Source organism: Protopterus annectens, chromosome 4.part0, assembly GCF_019279795.1.
Source record: "Protopterus annectens isolate FY-2018-M chromosome 4.part0, PAN1.0, whole genome shotgun sequence".
NCBI classification, from domain to species: Eukaryota; Metazoa; Chordata; order Ceratodontiformes; family Protopteridae; genus Protopterus; species Protopterus annectens.
Genome location: NC_056733.1, coordinates 206845444 through 206867227, shown reverse-complemented (window position 1 = coordinate 206867227; position 21784 = coordinate 206845444). Strand labels below are relative to the sequence as shown.

At 44.2% G+C, this 21784-nt stretch overlaps 1 protein-coding gene across 1 annotated transcript in view; it reads right to left on the bottom strand.

Annotated features, from left to right (window-relative positions):
- Positions 1-15551: 15551 nt before the first annotated feature.
- Positions 15552-21784, bottom strand: part of ALYREF (Aly/REF export factor) — a 187241-nt gene continuing 181008 nt past the window's right edge. Inside the window, exon 6 of the mRNA XM_044068208.1 lies at positions 15552-17018. Within this exon, the coding sequence (XP_043924143.1) occupies positions 17004-17018 (15 nt within the window). The 3' untranslated portion in view covers positions 15552-17003. The remainder of the gene's footprint in view (positions 17019-21784) is intronic.

Here is a 21784-nt window from a genome sequence, read left to right as displayed (position 1 = left end):
AGATGGGATGCAAAGAGGTCTATGTGAGGACATCCCCAGACTGCTGTTATCATCCTGAATATTTCGGTGTCCAGCACCCACTCGTGTGGATTCGAAAGGTTTCTGCTCAGACTGTCTGCCAGGAAGTTTTACTTCCCTGGTAGAAACTGAGCTTGAAGGTCCAGATTGCAAGCTAGAACTGTGTTCCATAGATCCATGGCTAGTCTGCAAAGGGGGTAGGAATGAGATCCCCCTTGCTTGTTTATGTACCACATAACTGTGGTGTTGTCTGTCCGTATCAGTAGTTGTCCTGGTTGTAGAAGATTCCTGAACGCCATTAGAGCTTTCTGAACGGCTAACATTTCCTTTAAATTGATATGCAGGTGCTTCTGATCCTTTGTCCAAAGGCTCTGCAGACAGTTGCCCTGAAAATGGGCTCCCCATGCATAATCCGAGGCGTCCGTGGTTAGAATCTGAGTGGCAGGAGGCAGACAGAAGGGTTTCCCTTTGTTTAGAGTACATGCCTTGGACCACCAAAGGAATTCCTTTTGAAGACAAGGCAGGACGGAGATCAGTATGTCTAAACTGTGGCAATGCTGAGACCATACACTTTTTAGGTACCACTATTTTCCTCATGTGTAGTCTTGCATATGGTACGAGAAGGATGCAGGAGGCCATGTAACCCAAAGCCTGCAGGAATCACCTTGCAGATAGCAGAGTTAAAGTTGCCAAGGTTTTGAAAGTTGAAGCCAGCTGAAACTGTTTTTCGTATGTCAGAAATGCCATCTGGGTTGTTGTGTTTAAAGAAGCGCCCAGAAAAATTATCTGTTGTGAGGGAGTCAAATTTGACTTTGTTTACAGTGAATCCCAGGAACTTGGAGATCCTGAACAAACCATAGATGCTGGAGTAAGACCTCCTTGCTGTCTGCCCGAATAAGACAGTCGTCCAGATAAGGGTAAATTTGAATTCCCGAGTCTGCAGTAAGCTTCTACTGGAGCCAGGCATTTGGTGAAGACCCTGGGCGCAGTAGACAATCCAAAGGGCAGCGCAGAGAATTGAAAGTGCCTTGATCCGGCCTTGAACCGGAGGTATTTTCTGCGTTCCTGCCTGATGGGAGTGTGTAAATATGCCTCCTTTAAATCCAAAGTTACCATCCATGCATTTTTGGACAGCATTGGAAGTAGCTGCTGTAGAGTAAGCATCTCGAATTTTGGAATCTCTAGAAAGGTGTTCAAGACTGACAGATCCAGAATGGGTCTCCATGAATTTTGCTTCCTGGGGACAAGAAAGAGTCTAGAGTAAAAACCTTGTCCCATCTCTGAAAGTGGAACTAGTTCTATGGCTTTCATAGCCAAAAGAGCTTCCACCTGGTTTAAGGCCTCTGTCCATTGATGTTTTGGAAGGTCTGGCCATCCGCTTGGCCTTGGTAGGGTATGAAAATGGAATTTGTAACCTCTTGAAACCACATCCAGAACCCACTTGTCTTGGGTTTCGATGAAAAAGAGAAAGTTTTCCTCAGAGAGGGGCTTCCAGGCAAGAAGTTCCTACAGCCCAACAGAGGGAGTCATTAAGTCTGTTTCCTATGAGTTTGTGACCAGTCCTCTCCTCCCCTAGGGGTGGAAGCAGCCCACTGTCTTGGTCTATAAGAGGCTTGTGTTTGAGGCCTTCCTCGGGAGCATCTGTATCTACCCCTCTGAGGCCTGTCTGAATTGGGAAAGGACCAATTTTTTGTAGGCCAATTCCTACTAAATCTGGAGGGCTGTACTTGCAGGAAATCTTTAACTGTTTACATGGATTTCGCCTTGTCCTCCATCTTTTTAATCACCTCTTCAGCTTTTGATCCAAACAAAACATTATGCTGAACAGGAGCATCCAATAATTTAGCTTTTACTTGTTCTGGCAAATTTTGTTCCTTTAACCATGCATGACTTCTAATTACTGTGCCAGAGGCAGCAGCCCTACAAGAAGCCTCCAAGGCATCAAATCCACAGTGTAAACTGTGCTTCCCAACTTGTTCAGTGGCATGCATTAAGTCATGTAATTCCTTATCTGCACAGGCAGAAATGGAAGTAAGCTTTTGTTTTAAAACAGACAAGAGAAATTGCTGGTATTTCAGCATATGAAACAGTTTAAAGCCCTAATAGATAAAAGTAGTAGAAGTGTACACTTTTTTGCCCCATCTTTCTAAAGATCTAAAATCCTTCTCAGTGGGAATGGGGGTTTTAGCAGAAGCGGCCTTAAGTCCCTTAGAACCCTGAGAAATGGTTTTAGGGTCAGCAGCAGGGTTCTTGTATAAAAACTGGTGGGAATCAGGAGCCCTGTAATATCCATCAGGCTTAACAGGAGCAGGAGGAAGAGAGTCAGGGATTAAGTTAGCCTCCAAAAAAGCATCATCCACAACATCCAAAACAGGAGGAATAGCCAGGAGTTTATGTTGGGGAAGAAGAAAATCCCTTAGTCTTTTCTTAGATTCCGAATACTCCTGTCCTTCCAAGTGGAAATGTTCCCTCATTTCATGCAAAGTTTCCCCACAAGAAAAATCCTCGGGGAGAAGCTGAAGGAATGGATTCCTCAGCATCAGAATCCTCATAAGGAGGGAAAGAATATTCCTGGTCAGAAGAAACTGAAGAAACAGAAGCCTGATCAGAGGAATCATAATAAACTTCCTGCCTTGGCCTTTTATCTGGAGGGGGATGAGAACCCCTAATCATAGTAAGTAAATCCTCCACCATCTTAAGTAACTGTTTCTGTGACTTGGGAGCCGGTTCAGAAGAGGCCTGTGTTGCAGTCTTTGATTTGGAAGGAGTCTTTGCCTTTATTAGAAGCTGAGTAGGCCTGAAAACCCCTTCGGAAGCCGGTACCTGCACAGCGGCTCCGGAACCATCCGAAGGAGCATTGTCCGAAGGTCCTGCAATAGAAATATTCAAAGGCCTAGTTGGCTCCTCGTGGGAGTCCGTTTCGGCCATCGGTTCCGAAATGGCCGATGACAGGGGCTGCAAAAGCGCCTCACTGACGGCCGAACCTGAAGCTGGCTCCACTTGGGCGATATAGTCAGATTTGGACCTCGGAGGCCTGTCTTTGTCCTTGCGTTGTTTGTGAACTCCGGTAGCCGGAACCGTATCAGACGACATTTTGTAATTAAAACGCCTACCGAAGTAATGAAATGCAAAATCGTACCTTCGTTTAATTGTACGTTGATTGAATCTAGCACAAAACAGACAACTAGCTACGTCGTGGTCAGGGCCTAAGCAAGGAATACAGTAAGAATGAAAATCCTTGAGATATTTGCTTCCCACATGAAATACAACTAACTTTTTCTGTCATCGGACTGGAGCAAGAAAAAGTTTCCCCAACGACTGGAGAAGAAAATCTTCGGACTGACGTTTATCAGAAAAGATAGTCAGGAGTCAGCCGCACGGCAAGAAAGACTGGAGAACATGGCGTTGGCTGTCAGCTTTGTACTCCTGGCGCTCTGACGTCAGGGAGCATGGTTGAACAGCCGATGCCGGACCCAGACTTTGGGATTCTGGCCGACCGAGGACTGCCTGCCAGCAGGAGAGAACCCTGCAGTCATGACTGCAACAGTGAAACATGATGAACATAGTCGGTAAGTTTTCTTGGAAATTTTGGCTGACAAAAAAAGGGAATGGTATAACCTTTTGTGATATGTTCTGCACCCAACGGATCAGTGGTGATAGATTGCCAGGCAGCTTGGTGCAGAGAGAAACGACCCCTCCCAGCTGCTTCCAGATGCAAGCAATTGGGCCACCCCTCAGGAGCGCTAAGGCTGTCCAGAGTCGTCATCCCTGGAGCCTTGGTTGTGAGGACCCCCTCTGCTTCTACAGGGGCATCTTCAGAATTGTTACCCCCTCTGCCTCTGGGGGGGTATCACCACATGTGGCAAAGAAAGTACCCAGAGATTTCTTAGGTCACATTTTCCCACTACTCAGATTCCTGGAGAGGATACGCTGAGCGTTGGAAAAAGTACAGTTTTGTACCTACCATAAATGTAGATGTTAGAGCGCTAATACAGCCGCAGTCATAACATATGGGTTTTCCTGCAGTCAGGCAGGTCCTCGGTCGGCTGAATTCCAAAGTCTTTTCCGGCGTCGGATGTCATCGCTTCTTCCCTGACGCCAGTGCGATAGGGGTATAAAAGAACCAGCCAACGCCATTTTCTTCAGTTTTTCTTGCCCCAGATATCAGGTACCCCCCCCCCCCAGAAGGAAGGCAAAACAAATTTATGTAATAATGCAATGCAATAAAAACAGTAGTTGCAAGCAAATACACCATAAAAGAATACCCCAATCATGTTGTATGAGGTGGTGTTAGCCATTAGGCCTGTCCCAAGAGGGGAAGGGAGGGAGGGAAACCTGGACTGCAGCTGTATTAGCACTCCAACATCTACATTTATGGTAGGTACAAAACTGTACTATGTTCATCGTGCATACAGCTGCAGTCATAACAGATGGGTAGAATCCCAAAGCTAAAAAAGGGGTGGTAAGCACTAAGTGGAACTAGGAGGAGCTAGGATGACCTGCAAGACTGCAGTGGCAAAGCCCGCTCTAGATTTGGAGTATAATGGTAGATGATGGTGCTTGGAGAAAGTATGTACAGAACTCCAAGTGGCTGCTTCCAAAATATCTTTAGTAGGAACCCTCCTGAGGAAAGCTGCAGAGGTGGCTGTGGCCCTTCTGGAGTGAAATATGATGCCTGTAGGTACAGTTTTACCATGGAGAGTAACAAAAGCTAATGCAGTGGGCTATCCATTTTGAGATTGTCTGTTTGGAAATAGGCTTCCCTCGAGCACCTGTAGCATAAGACACAAAGAGTTGCTCTGATTTTCTGAAAGGCTTTGTTCTGTCCAAATAACAGAGCTGTCTGTGAATGTCCAAAGAATGTAGTAGTCTCTCCCTTGTTTTGTGGATTAGGATAAAAGGTAGGTAAGTGGATAGCCTGATTCAAGGCTACCCTGGATACTACCTTTGGCATAAAAGGGTTGGTTCACAAGGAAACAATGTCCTGATGGAAAATGATGAAAGGCTGCACAGCCATGAGGGCTTGTAGTTCCAAAACCCTGCGTGCTGAGGTGATAGCCAGAAGGAAGGCAGTTTTCCATGACAAATATTGCAGTTCTGTTTAAGCAGCTGGCTCAACAGGAGGCAGGGTCAGTTTTTCTAGAATGAAATTGAGGTCCCAAGCAGGTACTGGTTGCTTCCTTGGTGGTTTTATATTCTTAGCCCCTCTGAGGAACTGTCTTGAGAGGGTGAGAAAATAAAGGAGGATCAGTGTTGCATTCTGCAGAAATGGCAGAGGCATGGATTTTGGAGGAGAATGAAAGCCCACTGTTTAGCATCTCAGCTAAGTACTGTAATATTTGAGGTAAATTCAGTATTTCAGGATTCTGACCCTTTTTCTGATTCCAGGCACAGAACAGTTTCCATTTTGCGGAGTAGGCTTTTCTAGTAGAAGGCCTTCTGGCCTCCAAAATGACATCCTGCACCTCCTTTGAGAATAGGGTCTGTTGTGAATTTAAGGAATCCTCCATGCGGCTAGATTGAGTGTTTTCAGCTGACTGAAGAGTTTTGAAGTTGTGCTGAGTCAGTAGAAGAGGCATTATCGGAAGGATCCATGGTGGGGAATGCGTCAGGCTCCTCAGGAGTGGTACCAGTGCTGTCTTGGCCAGTCTGGAGCAATGAGAATCATCTTTGGTCTGTCTGCTCTGGCTTTTAATAGAACTTTGGGCAGCAGAGGAAGAGGTGGAAAGGCATAAACTGTCATTGTTGTCCAACTGAAAGAGTGCGTCCACTTTCCAGGCCTGTGGATGAAAGGTCCTTGAGCAGAATTTTGTCAATTGGTAATTTCTGTGGGTGGCAAAGAGATCTAGGTCTGGCCTTCCCCATGCTTGAATTATCTTTGTAAAAACTTGAGGAAGTAACTTCCATTCGTGTGGATCTGTCATATTTCTGCTTAGGTTGTCCGCCAGCGTGTTTTCCTTGCCTGGCAGGAACTGTGCTTGAAGTTGAATTTGTAATTCCAGAGCCATGTTCCAAACAGACATGGCTAGCCTGCATAGGGGGTATGAATGAGTTCCTCCCTGTTTATGTACCACATCACTGTGGTATGTCCTTATCAATAGCTGGCCTGGATGCAGTAGGTCTTTGAAAGCCATAATATCATTTATTACTGCTAGCATTTCCTTTTGATTGATGTGTAGGTGCTTTTCTTTGTGGGACCATTTGCCCTGAATGCACTGATCTGTCGTGCGCCCCCCCCCCCAGGCATAGTTTGAGGCATCTTTTGTGATGACTTGATTTGCTTGAGGTTTGCAGAATGGGAGACCTATGTTTCTTTGGCATGCTTGAGCCCACCACAGAAATTCCTTTTGAAGACATGGAACCAGTGGTATAATTGTTTCCAAACTGTGGCTGTGTTGAGAACATAAGTTTTTTAGGTACCATTGAAGTTTCCTCATATGCAGCTATGCACATGGGATTAGTACGATGCAAGATGCCATGAATCCCAGAGCCTGCAGGATTTTCCTTGCAGACAGCCTGGTGAAGGTTGCCAGTCTTCTGAAGTAATGAGTTAGTTGCCCTTGTTTCTCTGGCGTGAGGTAGGCCATCTGGGTGTTTGTATTCAGGCTGGCACCCAGGAAAATTGTTTGAGAGGGTATTAGTCTTGATTTCTTTTTGTTGACTGTATCCCAGAGAATTAAACATTATTACAAACGCCAGGTGTTTCAGAAGTATGTGTTTGCTGTCCGCTTGGATCAGGCAGTCATCCAAATATGGGTATATCTGTATCTCAGTCTGCAGAAGGCAATTACTGATTCCAGGCATTTCGTGAACACTCTGGGCGCAGTAGATAAGCCAAAGGGCAATGCAGAGAATTGATAATGGGTTGAACCTGCAAGAAATCTGAGGTATCTTCTGCAATCTTGTCTGATTGGGACATGCAGGTATGCCTCCTTGAGGTCCAATGTTACCAGCCAAGACTCCTTGCCCAGCATGGGAAGAAGCTGCTGTAATGTGAGCATCTTGAATTTTGGTATGAGTAAATATGTTTAGGATGGATAGGTCCAAAACAGGTCTCCAATCTTTGCCCTTCCTTGGTACCAGGAATAGTCTGGAATAAAAACCTTGACCCTGTTCTTGTGCAGGTACCTCTAATAGCTTTCATGTCCATGAGATCTGAAATTTGTTTTTCTGCCTCTGCCCTTTGATTGTGTGGCAGGTTTGGCATGCCTCTCATTCTTGGAAGGGTGTGAAAGTGGAATCTGTAGCCTCTGTCTATAATGTCCAGAATCCATTTGTCTTTTGTGACAATATGCCAATTTTTTGAAAATAACGCCAGTTTTCCGCCTAAAGGTGCTGCCAATTGAGCCTTGCTTGGCATGCAAAGGGGAAAGTCATTGGTTCTGCTTTCTGAATGTCTGTGAGCTATCCTCACCACCTCTTGGTGTAGGTGCTTGCCATTGTCTGCCTCTAAATGATCCTTGAGATTGCCCTCTACCCCTCGGGTGCCTGTATCTACCTCTGAGGTCTGTCCGTGGCTGGAAAGGACCAATTTTTTGAAGGCCAGTTTCTACTGAAACGTGGAGGTTGTACCTGTAGGAAACCTTTTCCTGTTTGCATTGATTTTGCCTTTTCCTCCATTTTCTTTAACACCTCCTCAGCTTTAACACCAAACAATACATCTTTTTGAAGAGGTGCATCTAGTAGTTTAGCTTTGACATGATCTGGTAAGATTTGCTCTTTGAGCCAAGCATGTCTACGTATGACTGATCCTGTAACAGCAGCTCTACATGAGGCCTCTAAAGCATCAAAACCACATTGCAAGGTATGTTTACCTACTTGCTCTGCACTATGTAACAAATCCTGCAACTCCAAGTCTGGTTGTTCAGGTTGTGACATTTTACCTTTCAACTGAGATAACAAAAACTGCTGATACTTTAACATATGGAACTGACATTTTATTGCCCTCATGGTTAAGGTGGCCGAGGTGTATACATTTTTCCCCCACCTTTCTAAAGCTCTGGAATCTCTCTCTGAAGGTAATGGATTTTTGGCAGTGGAGGCCTTAATTCCCTTGGGACCCTGTGAAATGGTTTCTGGGTCAGCCGCATGGCTTTTGTATAGGAATTGGTGTGAATCAGGAACCCGGTAATACCTGCCAGGCTTGACTGGAGCTGGAGATAGAGAGTCTGGGTTGTGGCTGGCCTCTGAATACACATCATCTAGTATGTCTAAGACAGGAGGGATAGCCAGAGGCCTGTGCTGAGGGAGCAAGAGGAAATCCCCGAGCCTTTTCTTGGAGTCTGGCCTTCCCAGTGGAAGTGTTCCCTCAAGGTATGCAAGGTTTCCCTAAAAGAGTAGTCCTCAGGGAGGGAGACAGAGGGAATGGACTCCTCTATCAGAATCTTCAAAAGGGGAGTATGAATGTTCCTGGTCTTCAGAATGTTCTGAAGTAAAGGAGGCCTGGTCCGAGGAAGGGTATTCTTCCTCCACTCTGGGCCTTTTTGTCTGAGGGGGGGTGGGAACCCCTGATAAGAGTAATCAAATCCTCAGCCATTTTGAGCATCTGCTTTTTAGGCATGGGGCCTTGAGAGGGGCCCTGTGGAGCTTGTCTTTTAGAATGCATGGCTGCTTTAGATTTAGTGAAAGCCTTAATGGAAAAAGGCCTGAAGACACCTTGAGAGGTGGCAGGCCTGTCTAAACAGTTTCCCCGCCAAGAGTGGCTTCGGTATCTGTAGTCGGGGTGTGGGCCGAAGAGCCTGCGACCTCAGGCACAGTAGACACCGCTAATTAAGTGCCATCGGTAGTCAGGGGCTGCGTACGCATCTCGCTGAGAACCAGAGCACCAGTAGTCTGCTTTAGCGTGGTGTCAGTAGAAGTCGCGGACCTCGTATGTCGGTCCTTATCTTTGCATCTTTTACTCAAAACTGGAGTCTGATTATCTGACGACATAATGTAATTAAACGTTTTGCCAAAATAGTGTTGGGCGAACTCCGCCCGACGCTTAATAGTGCGTCTGTTGAATGTAGCAGAGAAATGACCGGCCGAGACGTTGTGGTCTGGGCCTAAGCAAGGAATGCAGAGGGAATGGAAATCCTTATGCGGTATTTGCTTCCCACATGAAATGCAATTATTAACTTTGTCTGACATCGGTCTGAAGAAAAGTTTCCCCAACGGGGTACTTAGCTTTCAAGAAGACTTAGTTGAAAAATATTCGTAATCTCAGGAGCTGGCCGACTGGCACTTGCGAACTGCTTCTGCTTCGGGCACCGTGCAGCAAGAAAGACTGAAGAAAATGGTGTTGGCTGGTTCTTTTATACCCCTGTCGCACTGACGTCAGGGAAGAAGCGACGACAGCCGACGCCGGACCTAGACTTTGGAATTCGGCCGACAGAGGACCCGCCTGACGGCAGGAAAACCCATCTGTTATGACTGCAGCTGTATGCACAATGAACATCCATAGGCCTACAGCAGACAGACTGTCTTGCTTGCACCTGGCTAGTGTGTCCTTCACTTTGGAGCCAAAAAGGGACTAAGCTTCGATGGGAGCATTCAGAAAGACTACTTGGAAGGGATCCGCTAGGTCACAGATGTGCATCCAGGTATGACGCCTTAATGCCCAAACCCGCTTGCTCTAGTCAACCCTTCAATCGCTTGAGCGCAACCTCACAGACGAGTTAGATATTGACTCCAGGGTTGCAAGCTGCGAGGCCACTGCCCCTGACCTTGTCAGACAACTGTCCTGCGAGCTTCCCACAAAGTTCGGAGATAAAGTCCCTCTGCAGCCTTGTAAAATGTGCCAAATAATTCAGGGATCATATAGCAAAGGTCCTTAATGCAAAAACATGCTTCAAGTCTGGCCACCGCCTGGGACACCCTGTTGGGCAGGTGGACAGCAGGACTTTCCAAGTCCTTCTTTGTGGCCGCCAGAGCATCAACTGGTAACCCATTGGACCAGTGTGGGTTCTCCTTGGGAGGGGAAAGAATTTTGTCTGGTCTTCGGGGGATCGCCTCACTGGAATCAGGATTCTTTCACACACGCTAAGCTCATCGGCAGGTGGGGTCACCCAAGTGGTAGGCCAGGCACAAAAAGCCTACAGAACACTGACTCCTCAGAAGGGTTGGAGGGCTTCCAGTCACCTCTCTGCTTCAGCATCTTCAGGATGTCTAAGGAGACATCAGAAGGGGACTGTGGGGACCTTTCATCATCGTAACCCAAGTCTTCCATTAAGGACTCCTCAGGCAAGTCCACTGCTTCCTCTTGCACGTCTTCTTTAGAGGGAGCTCCTCAGTCGGAGTCTGAGGACTTAACAGTGGGTACCCTAAATAAGGGTGTCCTGCGGCTTCTCTAACTGGTGTCCGGGGGGGGGGTCTGACAGCTGTAGCTCAGGGGGTGCAAACCAGGGTTCCGATATCAAAGGAGTGCTGCCAAAAGCAAGAGCTCTCTATCGCGCAAAAAGCAGGCCCGCCTTAAGCGGTATGGGAGCCCGGAACAGAGAAAGGACCAAGGGTCACACCCCACTCAGACAAACCCGCCCCCCACGGATGGAGCTTCAAAAGCAGGATCAGCATGGACGCAGTCACTGGTGCCAAGGAAGGAACAGAGGAGAGTCAGCACCGTACCCTGGGCCAACGTACCCATCCCCAAATCCCCAGATTGAAGAAGGACCGGTTTGGCGGGAACCGAATACCAGAGAGACAAACTCTGAGCTGAAGTTGCACCGTAGGCACCAAGGTGATGGGTTCCAAGAAGGATGGTGGAGCAGAAGGCTTTGGAACGGAGATGGTCAAAGGAGTGTAAGATGGAGTCAGTGGATAAGGCAATTCAAGTCCTGCAGGTGGATGAGTTTGAGTTAATTCCCCTGGCTATCAAAAGCAGGTCTACAAGACTCACCACATGTTCCATAAGGCTCCTGGAGGATCTAGTGGATACTCCAGACAGTCAGGATGTTCAAGGAATGGGCTATACGCTTGGCCCAGAAACAGGTTTATGGAAGGTGAGTATTGCGTCTGTGGTGAAAGGTCTGCCTAAGTCTCTAGTTTTGAGACCAGAAGCAAAGGGGTCATATCCAGTGAGGTTGGTACAATGATATGTGCTTAAGTAGCACTCTGAGCTGAACAGTCTGTTCCAAAATGGAGACTGTGTAGTTAAAGGTATGCCCTGAGCCGAAGTAGCTAGAGGTGCCGGTCGAAACAGGCATAGTAAGATCTATGAACAGTGCCAAAACAGGAATCTGGAGCAAAGGAAGGCAGAGCTGAAGAGGCAGATTTATGCTCAGACGATAAACTTAGGGACCTTACATTGCCCAGGTTTGCTCCGATCGCCAGATGGTGAACAAAATGGGATCAACTTTTTGTCCTTAGGAGGGGTTGAGACCTCCATCGCAGAAATGGCCTTTGAGAAGGGAGACTTTAGTAACCCCTCCAGAATGAGTTTATTTTTGTGCTCATTGGCTAAAGCTGACAAATATCACATGGAGGCTGCACCGAAAGGTGGGCCACTCCCAAACAGTATACACAATCATGAGAATCACTGTTCGGTAACTTGTCCCTACAAGTAGTACAATGCTTAAAGCCTGAAGTACCCTTCTCATCAGACATCTTTGTAGAAAAGGACACCACAGCCAACTGTATAATCCAACTAGAATGAAGTAAACTCCATTCAAAGACACAAGAAAATCACAAGAAATTCAGCAATATAACAATACACTGTATGAAGAGAAGAAAGGGAAACGCCTGAATAAAGATAAAAGCCAACAGGTTAAAAACAGTAGAACAATACCAGCTATGGTACTGAAGAAATACCACAAGGGTACAGGAAAAGGCTGTACCAACAATGTACCTGAAGTTTAACAATGGTAACAATGGGTAGTGGAAAAAGTGAGGTTAGACAGAAAACACTAGCAATGCTAAAGGTTTGGTAAAATATGAAAATATCCCAACATTTTTACACAAATATCAAAAGATTTCATTTAGCTGAGAGCTTGGCTGAAACGCGGCTTTACGGCTATGTGGCAAACGAGATCTGAGGTAACAGGGAGAAGGGCACTGTGGGTAGAGACTTGGCTAGAGAATCTTTTTGGCTGGCGCAAGCTTGGTAATAGGCCAACTCTGTTCCGAAGGCTTGGAACCAGGACCCATCAGTGATGAATGGAAAGATTATCAGATCAGTACTTAAACTGAGCTCTGAAGCAAACTAAAAAATATCATGTGACCGATGCAATCATATACACACACTGATGGTATATTCAGACTTCTTTTCATGTAAGGAGTAAACATCCCCAATGAGTGGGCATCCACCAACTTTGGAGAAAGACCCATCTCTAGAGTTTTGTACCCCTCAGCAGCTCCAATGCCAACAGCTGAAACATCCATGCAATTTTGAAACTCACAAGGTCTTACTCAGTTTATCCCCACCCTCTAAATTTCTAAAATTTAGGTTCATAGGGTGGTACTAGGCTATCGGCCCTAGGGCCTATACAAGCCTAGCCATAACAATTCCCTGGCTATTTCTTCCCACACTATTTACTTCACTGGACCCCATCTAACAGGGCGACGGACGTGATCCCCAGGGTGAATTTCCTCTCTCCCATCCAATCGTCAAGGTTCCTTTTGAAGAGGGCCAAAGAGGCACCCTGCTTGACATGTATGGACAATCTATTCCAGAGTCTGGGGAGTCTCTGGGTCAGGAACCTATCCCTCCAGCATGTTTTGTTTATTGTGATAAGGTTTAAATCCCTGGAGCATTTGGCTCTGAGGTATTGGGATTTCTTTAAGTGTAGCATGTCCATCAGCTCTGGGTTTGACATGGCCTTGTATGTTAAGTAGAGATCGCCTCAGAGTAGACTATATGCGACAGAGTATAGCTGGAGTTTAAGGCAGTCAGCGTAGGGCATCTGCTTCAGGCCTGTGATTTTTTTAGCGAGTTATTTGTGGCTTTTCCAGTTGTTGCAGATGTCTTGAGGTACATACCAAATGGGGCGTTGTATTCTATAATGGGTCTAATGAGGGATGAGTACAGTTTCATCCTTTTTTCCGGATGAAAAGCCCTTAGTGATAAGGTGTGCCACATAGGATTTCTTGACTGTTGTGGTGATGTGGTTATCGAAGGTGAGACCACTGTCCACCTGTGTTCCCCAAGTCTCTTATCACACTTTCGGTGTTTAGTGTACTGCCACCTATATGGTAATTCACGGATACATGTTTTTTTTCCCATAAGGGGATAACTATACATTTCTTGGCATTGAGCTTGGGCCCATGGCTCTGGCACCAAGCATCTGTTTCTGTATGGCCCTTCTGTAGAGTATCCACATCATTTGGGGATTTAATAACTGCTCCCAGTTTGCAGTCATCTGCGAACTTTGTTAACCAGAGTCCCTTAGTGTTGGCCTGTACTTCAGAGAAGTAGATGTCAAACAAGAGCAGTCCCAGGACTGAACCCTGAGGTACTCCACTTGTCTGGAGCTGGATTTGGAGCCGGCTACTTTTACAGTGTGGGTTCTATCAGTAAGCCATTTATCAACCCATTGGGTGACGTAGGGATTAATGTCCAGCTTAGTAAGTTTATCTGATGCCAGAGTGGGGTATGGTGTCAAAGGCCTTGGCAAGGTCTAGATCGGCTGTGTGGACCACTTACCCTTGTCCATGGCTCTAGAGACTGATTCGAAGAAGTCAGTTTCAGGAGACAAGATCGGCCCTTCACAAGCCCAAACTGAGTGGGGTCCAGTGCTTGAAGGTTGCCAATGTCTTTGTTTATAAGTCCCATGATAATACGCTCCATGGCCTTGCGGATAAGGCTTGTCAGACTGATGGGACTGTAGTTTCCGGGACCCAAGGTGGATCCCCCCTTGTGGAGTGGGATAACTGTAGTTTTGCGCCACTCAGTGGGCACGAAACCTGAGGTGAGGCTATGATTAAACATGACACTTAGGTGAGGTGCCAGTTCATATTTTAGTTCATGTAGTACACAGTCCAGGATGTCATCTGGTCCCATGGATGCTGTATTCTTAGCTTTGGAGAGTGAGTTTTTTTACTGGTGTGGCCATTATCGGAATTTGGCAATCTTCCGGTATTGAGATGGGCCATTTAGGGGGTGAGAGGGGGGTGAAGTTGGCACTGAATCAATCTGCCAGGATATTGGCAATATCCTTGGGATCAGTATATTTAATGCCATTCTGTTTTAGCTCACAGCAGATCTGAGCATTGCCATTTAGATTGACTGTTATGGAATGCCTTGTGGTTGTCTTTGGAATCTTTGGCAATTTTATTTTCATAACTAGCTTTGTAGAATTTTATGAGGGATCTCAGTTTCTTATGGAGGCTGGTAAGGGAGTCTTTTGCATCCTGGGATTTTCCTCTTCTGCAACAGTTTCTTCCTTTTGTTGTAAAGTTTGTTTATGGAAGGGGACCACCAGATTGGCTTCCTTTTTTTGGATGAGAGCATCTTGGTTCTATGTGGGATGGCACAATTCATGCATGAGTGCATGTGCTCGTACAGTGCCTTAGTGTAGGATTCAGCAGTTAAACTTTCAGTTCCCATCTGCACGAGTGTCATGAAGTTTGTCACTTCTGACTTTAGTAGCATGAAGTTGGCTCTGGAGAAGTTTTTTTTATGGAGGTTTCCTTACTGGGAGGAGGGGGTGGGATGTGGATGTTAAGGGTGATTAGCTTATGGTCAGACCTGACTAACGAGGGGGTGACCATAGTTGTGGAGCATCGATTTTCCATGTTGGTAATGACCAGGTCTAGGATATTTGAGCCCCTGGTGGGAGTACGGATTAGTTGATCCAGGGCGTTGGAATTTATGAATTCCAAGAACCGTTGGGCAAAGGTGTTGGTACACGAGTTGTTTTCCCAGTTAATGGCAGGGTAGTTAAAATCACCCAGTACTAGTGTGTTTGGTTCTATCTTAATATTTTCCAGTATGTTTAGAAAGGTGTTGTGAGAATCTTGGGGTATGGTGGGGGATCTGTAGCAAGCTACAATTTGGATTGCAGTCTTACCTAGTGTTAGTTGCACTTGGAGAATTTCAGATGCGTTGTGTTGGGCAACTAGCCTGGTGGTGTGAATATCCTTGGTGAATATTGACACTCCTCCACCTTTAGTGTTTCAGTCCTGGTTTGCTGGCCGAAGTGTGGTAAGAGTTGTAAGCCTGGTATTGCAGGGGTGCTTTCTGGAGCCTTGAACCAGGTCTCAGTTACTGCACAGATATCTATGTTCTCCATTTTTAGGAGTGCCTCGAGAGAGTTCATTTTGAGGTTTAGACTTCTAGCACGGAGTAGCATTACCTTCAGATTTTGCGTGCTTGTACCCGTTACGGTGGTGGTTTTGTCCTTTGAACTTTGCCTAACAATATAACATCTGAAAAAAATTCTGAACACTGTATTGAGCAGTACCATCATAAGACACATGGATGTGCACATTTACATAAATGGAAATGCAACAACTCTAGTTTCTGATAATTTCAAAATACAGGAACAAATTAGGGCACCTCAGATTTCTAGGCACAGTAAAATATATCAACAGTAAAATGTGAAGTGAATAAATGCACACTATTTAAAAAAGAAACATGTTTATTGTTTAGGCCATACAAATGACCTCCCCATAGTCCATTGAAAACCATACCATTTATGCCAAACATTTTAACTAGCAAGTTAGAGTGAGTAATGAGCACACTGTCAAGTAATGAACTGAAATACAGCTAGTACAATCAGATCAATACTGCACCCAGAACAGGATGGGACAAATGACTGTTCACACTAAAATACATTTTTTTTTTAAATCATCTGAACAACCACACTATCAAGACAGTCATTTTGAAAACACCAATAGCTGTAATAAGTGCTGTAGACAGTATTATACATTCAGTTTTCCTCTTCTCACTGAAATAAGTAGCAATACAAATTTGTGACCTCAGAGAAAGGCCCGTTTGATGTCCAAAGTGTATGGCACAGTTGACATCTCTACAGTGGAAGTCTGGGGTTACTTTCTAAAAGCATTGTACACACATTAACACCTTATGCAAGCTTAAGACAGAGACAACTACCATCTCAATTACAAGTCCAAGGACTGCTTCCCTTCCTGACTGAACTGATGCTCTCCCCACACTCGCTAGGCCAAGATGTCTGCAGAAACAGCACAGATTCACACCAAAAAGGGGTGGTTCATTCCCCAAGCCAGTTTCTTCAGAACATAATTTTTATATAAAATCCAAGAGACAGTTAAATGCACTGTGGTTTTACTTTCAAGTGACGCAGGGAAACCGATCCCTTTTCATTCACCAAATCTGGGAGTCTGGGAGTCTCGGCTTAGTGCCAAGTACTATCCAAATAAATCCCACGTCTTGAGCAACAAAAAAAGCAGCCTTCTAAAGATTCTTTATTAAAGCTCAACATTCAAGACAACTGCACTCTTGTGGCATTACACTTCCTCAGACAAATAGAGCACAATGCCTACATACATGTACACAGATGCTCACTTTCCCGTAGCAACCAATGCTATCAATATGCTGCAAAGTGAACATTGCATACAAAAGGTGCCATCACTGTTCAGAATGAATTCCCTCAAAAGAATGTAAAAATTAAAAAATATCCCCTTGCACATACACAGATATTTATTTTCCAAAAAGGCATCAATGCTGTGGGAAAGTTGAACATTATACACAAAAGAATTCTGTACAGGCAGTTTTCTGAAAAAGTGCAATAATATGAAAGCACAATTATCCTAACTGGCATGTTTCCGCAAATGTTATTCTAGAAGGCAGACTTGTTGCCAAAAATCCATTACCACCTCCCAACAGCTGGCTACCAGGTAAAAAAGTACCCCCAAAAGTAACAGCTGTACAAAAAAATCCTCAAATTAAAAAAAAGGGAAAAGAAACATTGGGAGAAATTTTCACAAGTTTAAAACCTAGCAAAACAAAGTAAAATTCCACTGATGAGAGTGATGTACGGATCTCTTCTCCCCCTCTGAGTAGACTGCACTGAAAGGGACCACTGTCTTCAAATTTAGCTTGTATCCATCTGTCAAAGGGGGGAAAAAGTTAATGTTGGTTAAAGCCTGAAAACAAATACCAACAGCTTCAAATAATTTAGTCGTAACATAATAGATTTATCCATCTCTTAACAAAACCTGGGCATTTCTTCTGAATCGCTACAAAATATTAAACCTGCAGTGCCTAAATTCAGGCTTTTTTGAAGCAATGCACACATTTACACACCTACCTGGACCCCTTTTTTGTTACCTGACTTGAGAATACAGCTGTGAAGCTTACCATAAAATCACAAACGTGGAGGTTTCACTATTACACTTTTGCCAGAGAAAGCCAAAAACAGTGTAGGCTGAACTTATTACAGATGTTTGAATGAACACTGCTGCAGCAGTCGTGGCTATATATCGGTTGCATCCCGTCAAGGATAACAGCCGGCCAGCTTCCAAAGTTTTAGGGGCATTTCCACGTGCCCAAACTGTCAAGCAGCTTGAGCTGAGCTTACTGAAAGACAAGTTTGGGCATGAAACCCTTCAGTGCTTTCCTGCCAGCTAAAAGGAGGGAGGCTGGGCCCTGAAAGGACAATGCTATGAACAAAAAAAAAAAAAAAAGTACGTCCTCACCTGGCATGCATAAAAAAAGGTGGGAGTGGGTAGTGCAGCAGTGACCAAACTACCGTTATAGTAAGTTCAACTTGCACAACTACACTTGTTTTGTCACAGTGATCACTGCTGTAGTGGCCTTAACTATACCCTTTCCAAATAGACAAAGATGAAGCAAAAGCTCAGGCAGTTGGGGCTTAACCCTATCTGGAATAGTTCTAAGTATAACAAAAAGTAAACAAAAAGTAATAGCCTTAGACAATCATGCCTTAAACAATTTGACAACAGATCTGTTGACACTGCTGTTTCTTACCTTCAAAGGATGAAGGATAGATACAAAAACTTGAAACTATTTTTGTCAAGATAGTACCAAACTTGAGAAAAACAGTAGCATTGTATGTAACAGCAGAATATCCAATTTATTGTAAGCAAGCACTTTCAAGGGTTCACCTCTTCATCAGGCTTGGATAAAAATGACAACCACATTAAACAGTACTCCAACTGACATGCATTACTTCAATTAAAAACAATTTAAAGCCATATTTAACATTTTTAAAAACACAGCATACATAAAAACTACACACTAGTGACTCAACTGTCTCGCTTTCAGGAAAGGTTTAACGGAGACCATATTATTCAAACCAGGTGCTTTATCAGCTCGCAGTAACAATCCATTTTTGTTCAGCCACCTCAGTAATGAATAATCCTCAGGTCTCCTCCCCCTTTCCAGACTGCAAGTATTTCCAAGACCAGAAACTTAAACATATGCTCACTACCTTCATTCTTGGTGTGCATAGCCAGGGCACTACTTTCCTTTTTATTTCTTATATCCCTCATATGTTCCAAGTATCCTGTCTTTAAACTGTCGGTTAGGCATGCCAATGTAATATGAAAAACATATGACAATAACTCAATTACATTGACTGTTTTAGTCAGCATAATGAGAAGGCTCTATTCTGAAGCCTAGCTTAGTGTACAAAGTTAGTACCTGTGTGTATATATACACAGGCAGTACAACTCCTGCATGTACATGTACCTACCCTATCTGATCCAAAGGTAGTCCTACTTCAACTAGATTTATAACAAAGATAGTTCTTTAGGGTCTTATTTCGAAATCTAAACTTAGGTTTCTCCTATCTCCTTCAACCCATCCAAAGTAGAGGGTATATCTCCTTCAACCCATCCAAAGTAGAGGGTATATTCCAGTTCTTATTAATGACATCGCAGAGCATATTTATATTACTGGCATATATCAAAGTCATTCTCAAGTCATTACTACTCCGTGATCGGTCGTGGCATCTCACTACTCTCAACACTACCTACATGTGGATCACATACTATTGCATTGTTGGTAAAAAATGGTTTATACCTACCATTGTCTATCTTTCCATGCCTCTTTGATGTACCTGTCTTTGAATTTTATAGAAAGGGGTTATAAAAATAGTTTAAGGGATTCTAGAGTTGAACTCAGCTCTGCATTATCATGTAATCTCATCAACCTGACCACCTGTCCTTTTATTATATTACATTTGCAATGGTTCAGGTGCATACGTGTATTGTGCAAAAGGTTATTCTAACTGGTTTCCTATACACACTAGTTTTAACAGCATTGAGCAAATGCTTACTAACAGTCACATCTAAAAATTTCACCTGCTGTAAACTATAACTGTACGTAAATCTCAGAAAAATCAGTGGTCGTATTAAGATGGTGGTTAAACTCAATCTTGTCAGTTCCATGCCATAAAAAAAAATCCACAAACCTAGTATACCACAAAACAGAGTTGGCATAGGTCATGTTAAGAGTATAAACAGTTTCCCAGTGCACTAATGAAAGGTTGGTGTAGCTGTTGGCACAGGCTGTGCCCAATCGCCAAGCCAACCTTTTGAACGTAGTAATCATTGAACATTAGAATAATGTCCAATAGGCTACAAATCAAGCGTATTTTTCACTCTGAATCCCCTTGCTATGCAATAGTTCACTAATGCTATCAATACCCCATTGATTCGGTATGACCGTGAACAGAGATACAATGTCCATAGTAACAAAGTAACATTCAGAATAGTCAGGTTTCCATTTCATTTAAAGTAGCTCTAAAGAAGTTGTAGTGTCCCATAAAACAGTCTCACACTCTTCCAATACTTTTCAACAAAAATAGATAGGGGTTCCGTAGCCCAGCCTCTGCCAGAGACTATAGGTCGCATGGGTGGAGTACTAAGACATTTATGAACTTTTGCCAAACCATATAAAATTATTACCACTGTTCAGTGTATCACTGTTATGAGCTGTAGTAACTACAGAGGGATTAAATTAATCAGTCACAGCATGAAGTTATGGGAAAGAGTAGTGGAAGCTAGGTTAAGAAGGGAGGCGATTAGTGATCAGCATATAGTTTCATGCCAGGAAAGAGCACTACAGATGCGATGTTTGCTTTGAGAGTGTTGATGGAGAAGTACAGAGATGTCAGGAGTTGCATTGTGTCTGTGGATTTACAGAAAGCATACAACAGGGTGCCCAGAGAGGAGTTGTGGCACTGTATGAGGAAGTCGGGAGTGTCAGAAGTATGTAAGAGTGGTACAGGATCTGTACGAGGGTAGTGTGACAGCAGTGAGGTCTGCGGTGGGAGTGACTGATGCGTTTAAGGTGGAGGTGAGATTACATCAAGGTTCAGCTCTGAGCCCTTTCTTATTTGTAATGGTGATGGACAGGTTGACAGATGAGATCAGACAGGAGTCCCCGTGGACTATGTTTGCAGATGACATTGTGATCTGTAGTGAGAGCAGGGAACAGGTAGAAGAGACCCTGGAGAGGTGGAGATATGCTTTAGAGAGAAGAGGAATGAAGGTCAACAGGACTAAGACAGAATATATGTGTGTGAATGAGGGAGGATAGAGGAATGGTGAGGATGCAGGGAGTAGAGGTGGCGAAGGTGGATGGAGTTTAAATACTTGGGATCAACAATTCAGAGTAATGGTGAGTGTGGAAGAGAGTACAGGCAGGATGGAGTGGGTGGAGAGTGCCAGGAGTGATTTGTGACAGACTAGTACCAGTAAGAATGAAAGGAAAGGTCTACAAGAGGGTAGTGAGACCAGCTATGTTATATGGGTTGGAGACAGTGGCACTGACAAAAAGGCACGAGTCAGAGCTTGACGTGGCAGAGTTGAAGATTTGCAGTGGGTGTGACGAGGATGGACAGGATTAGGAATAAGTATATTAGAGGGTCAGCCCAGGTTGGAAGGTTTGGAGACAAAGCCAGAGAGGGAAGATTATGTTGGTTTGGACATGTGCTGAGGAGGGATGCAGAGTATATTGGGAAAAAGATGCTAAGGATGAAACTGCCAGGTAACAGGAAGAGAGGAAGGCCTAAGATGAGGTTTATGGATGTGGTGAGAGGACATGCAGGTGGTTGGTTTGACAGCAAGATGCTGAGGACAGGAAGACATGGAAACAGTTGATCTGCTGTGGCGACCCCTGACGGGAGCAGCCAAAAGAAGATACAATTGGTACCACTAGAAGTTCAACTGAGGAATATTCAAGGAGTGGCTCTGATACATTAGTTATTAGATCAAAAATCAGAAATGCTATTCTATCCATAACAGCTTTAGCAATAGCTACTGATGTACATTCATAGGTGTCACTGACCTAAAAAAAACATACATTTGTCTGTGATATAACTATCTAAAATAACTATTCATCCACCTTATCTGGTCCAACTTCTCTGCAAGCTAATTCTCTCAGCTCTTTCAATGCATCATACTCTTTAGACATATTGTGATAGAGTTTATGTTCATCTTGGTATCAATGACAGCATTGCTGGGTGGAACAAACACTAGGTCTTTTAAAAATCGATTCGATTGAGCAATGCTTGCATTATTAAAAAAAAACATGCAGTGTCAGTGTCCTGGCAAATAGCCTTAAATCTTTAAGAACATCAGTTATTTGTGCTTTTCTAGCCAGTACAAAGCTGAGCCCTTTGCTCAATAGTCTATTCATACGTCGAAAATTTAAAAACCAAACCTGCTTGGACCTTTTGACCCCTCTGTTCCAATCCTCTGTGCTTTGCATTCTCTTTTTTTGGTTTCTCTGATGTAGATGGTGTTACAGAACCTTTACTACTAAAAGCAGCAAGATTCGACGGTTGCACTCATGTTCCTTAGGTTTAACAACCTGTTCCTCATGCTTATGATCAGTTCCCGATAC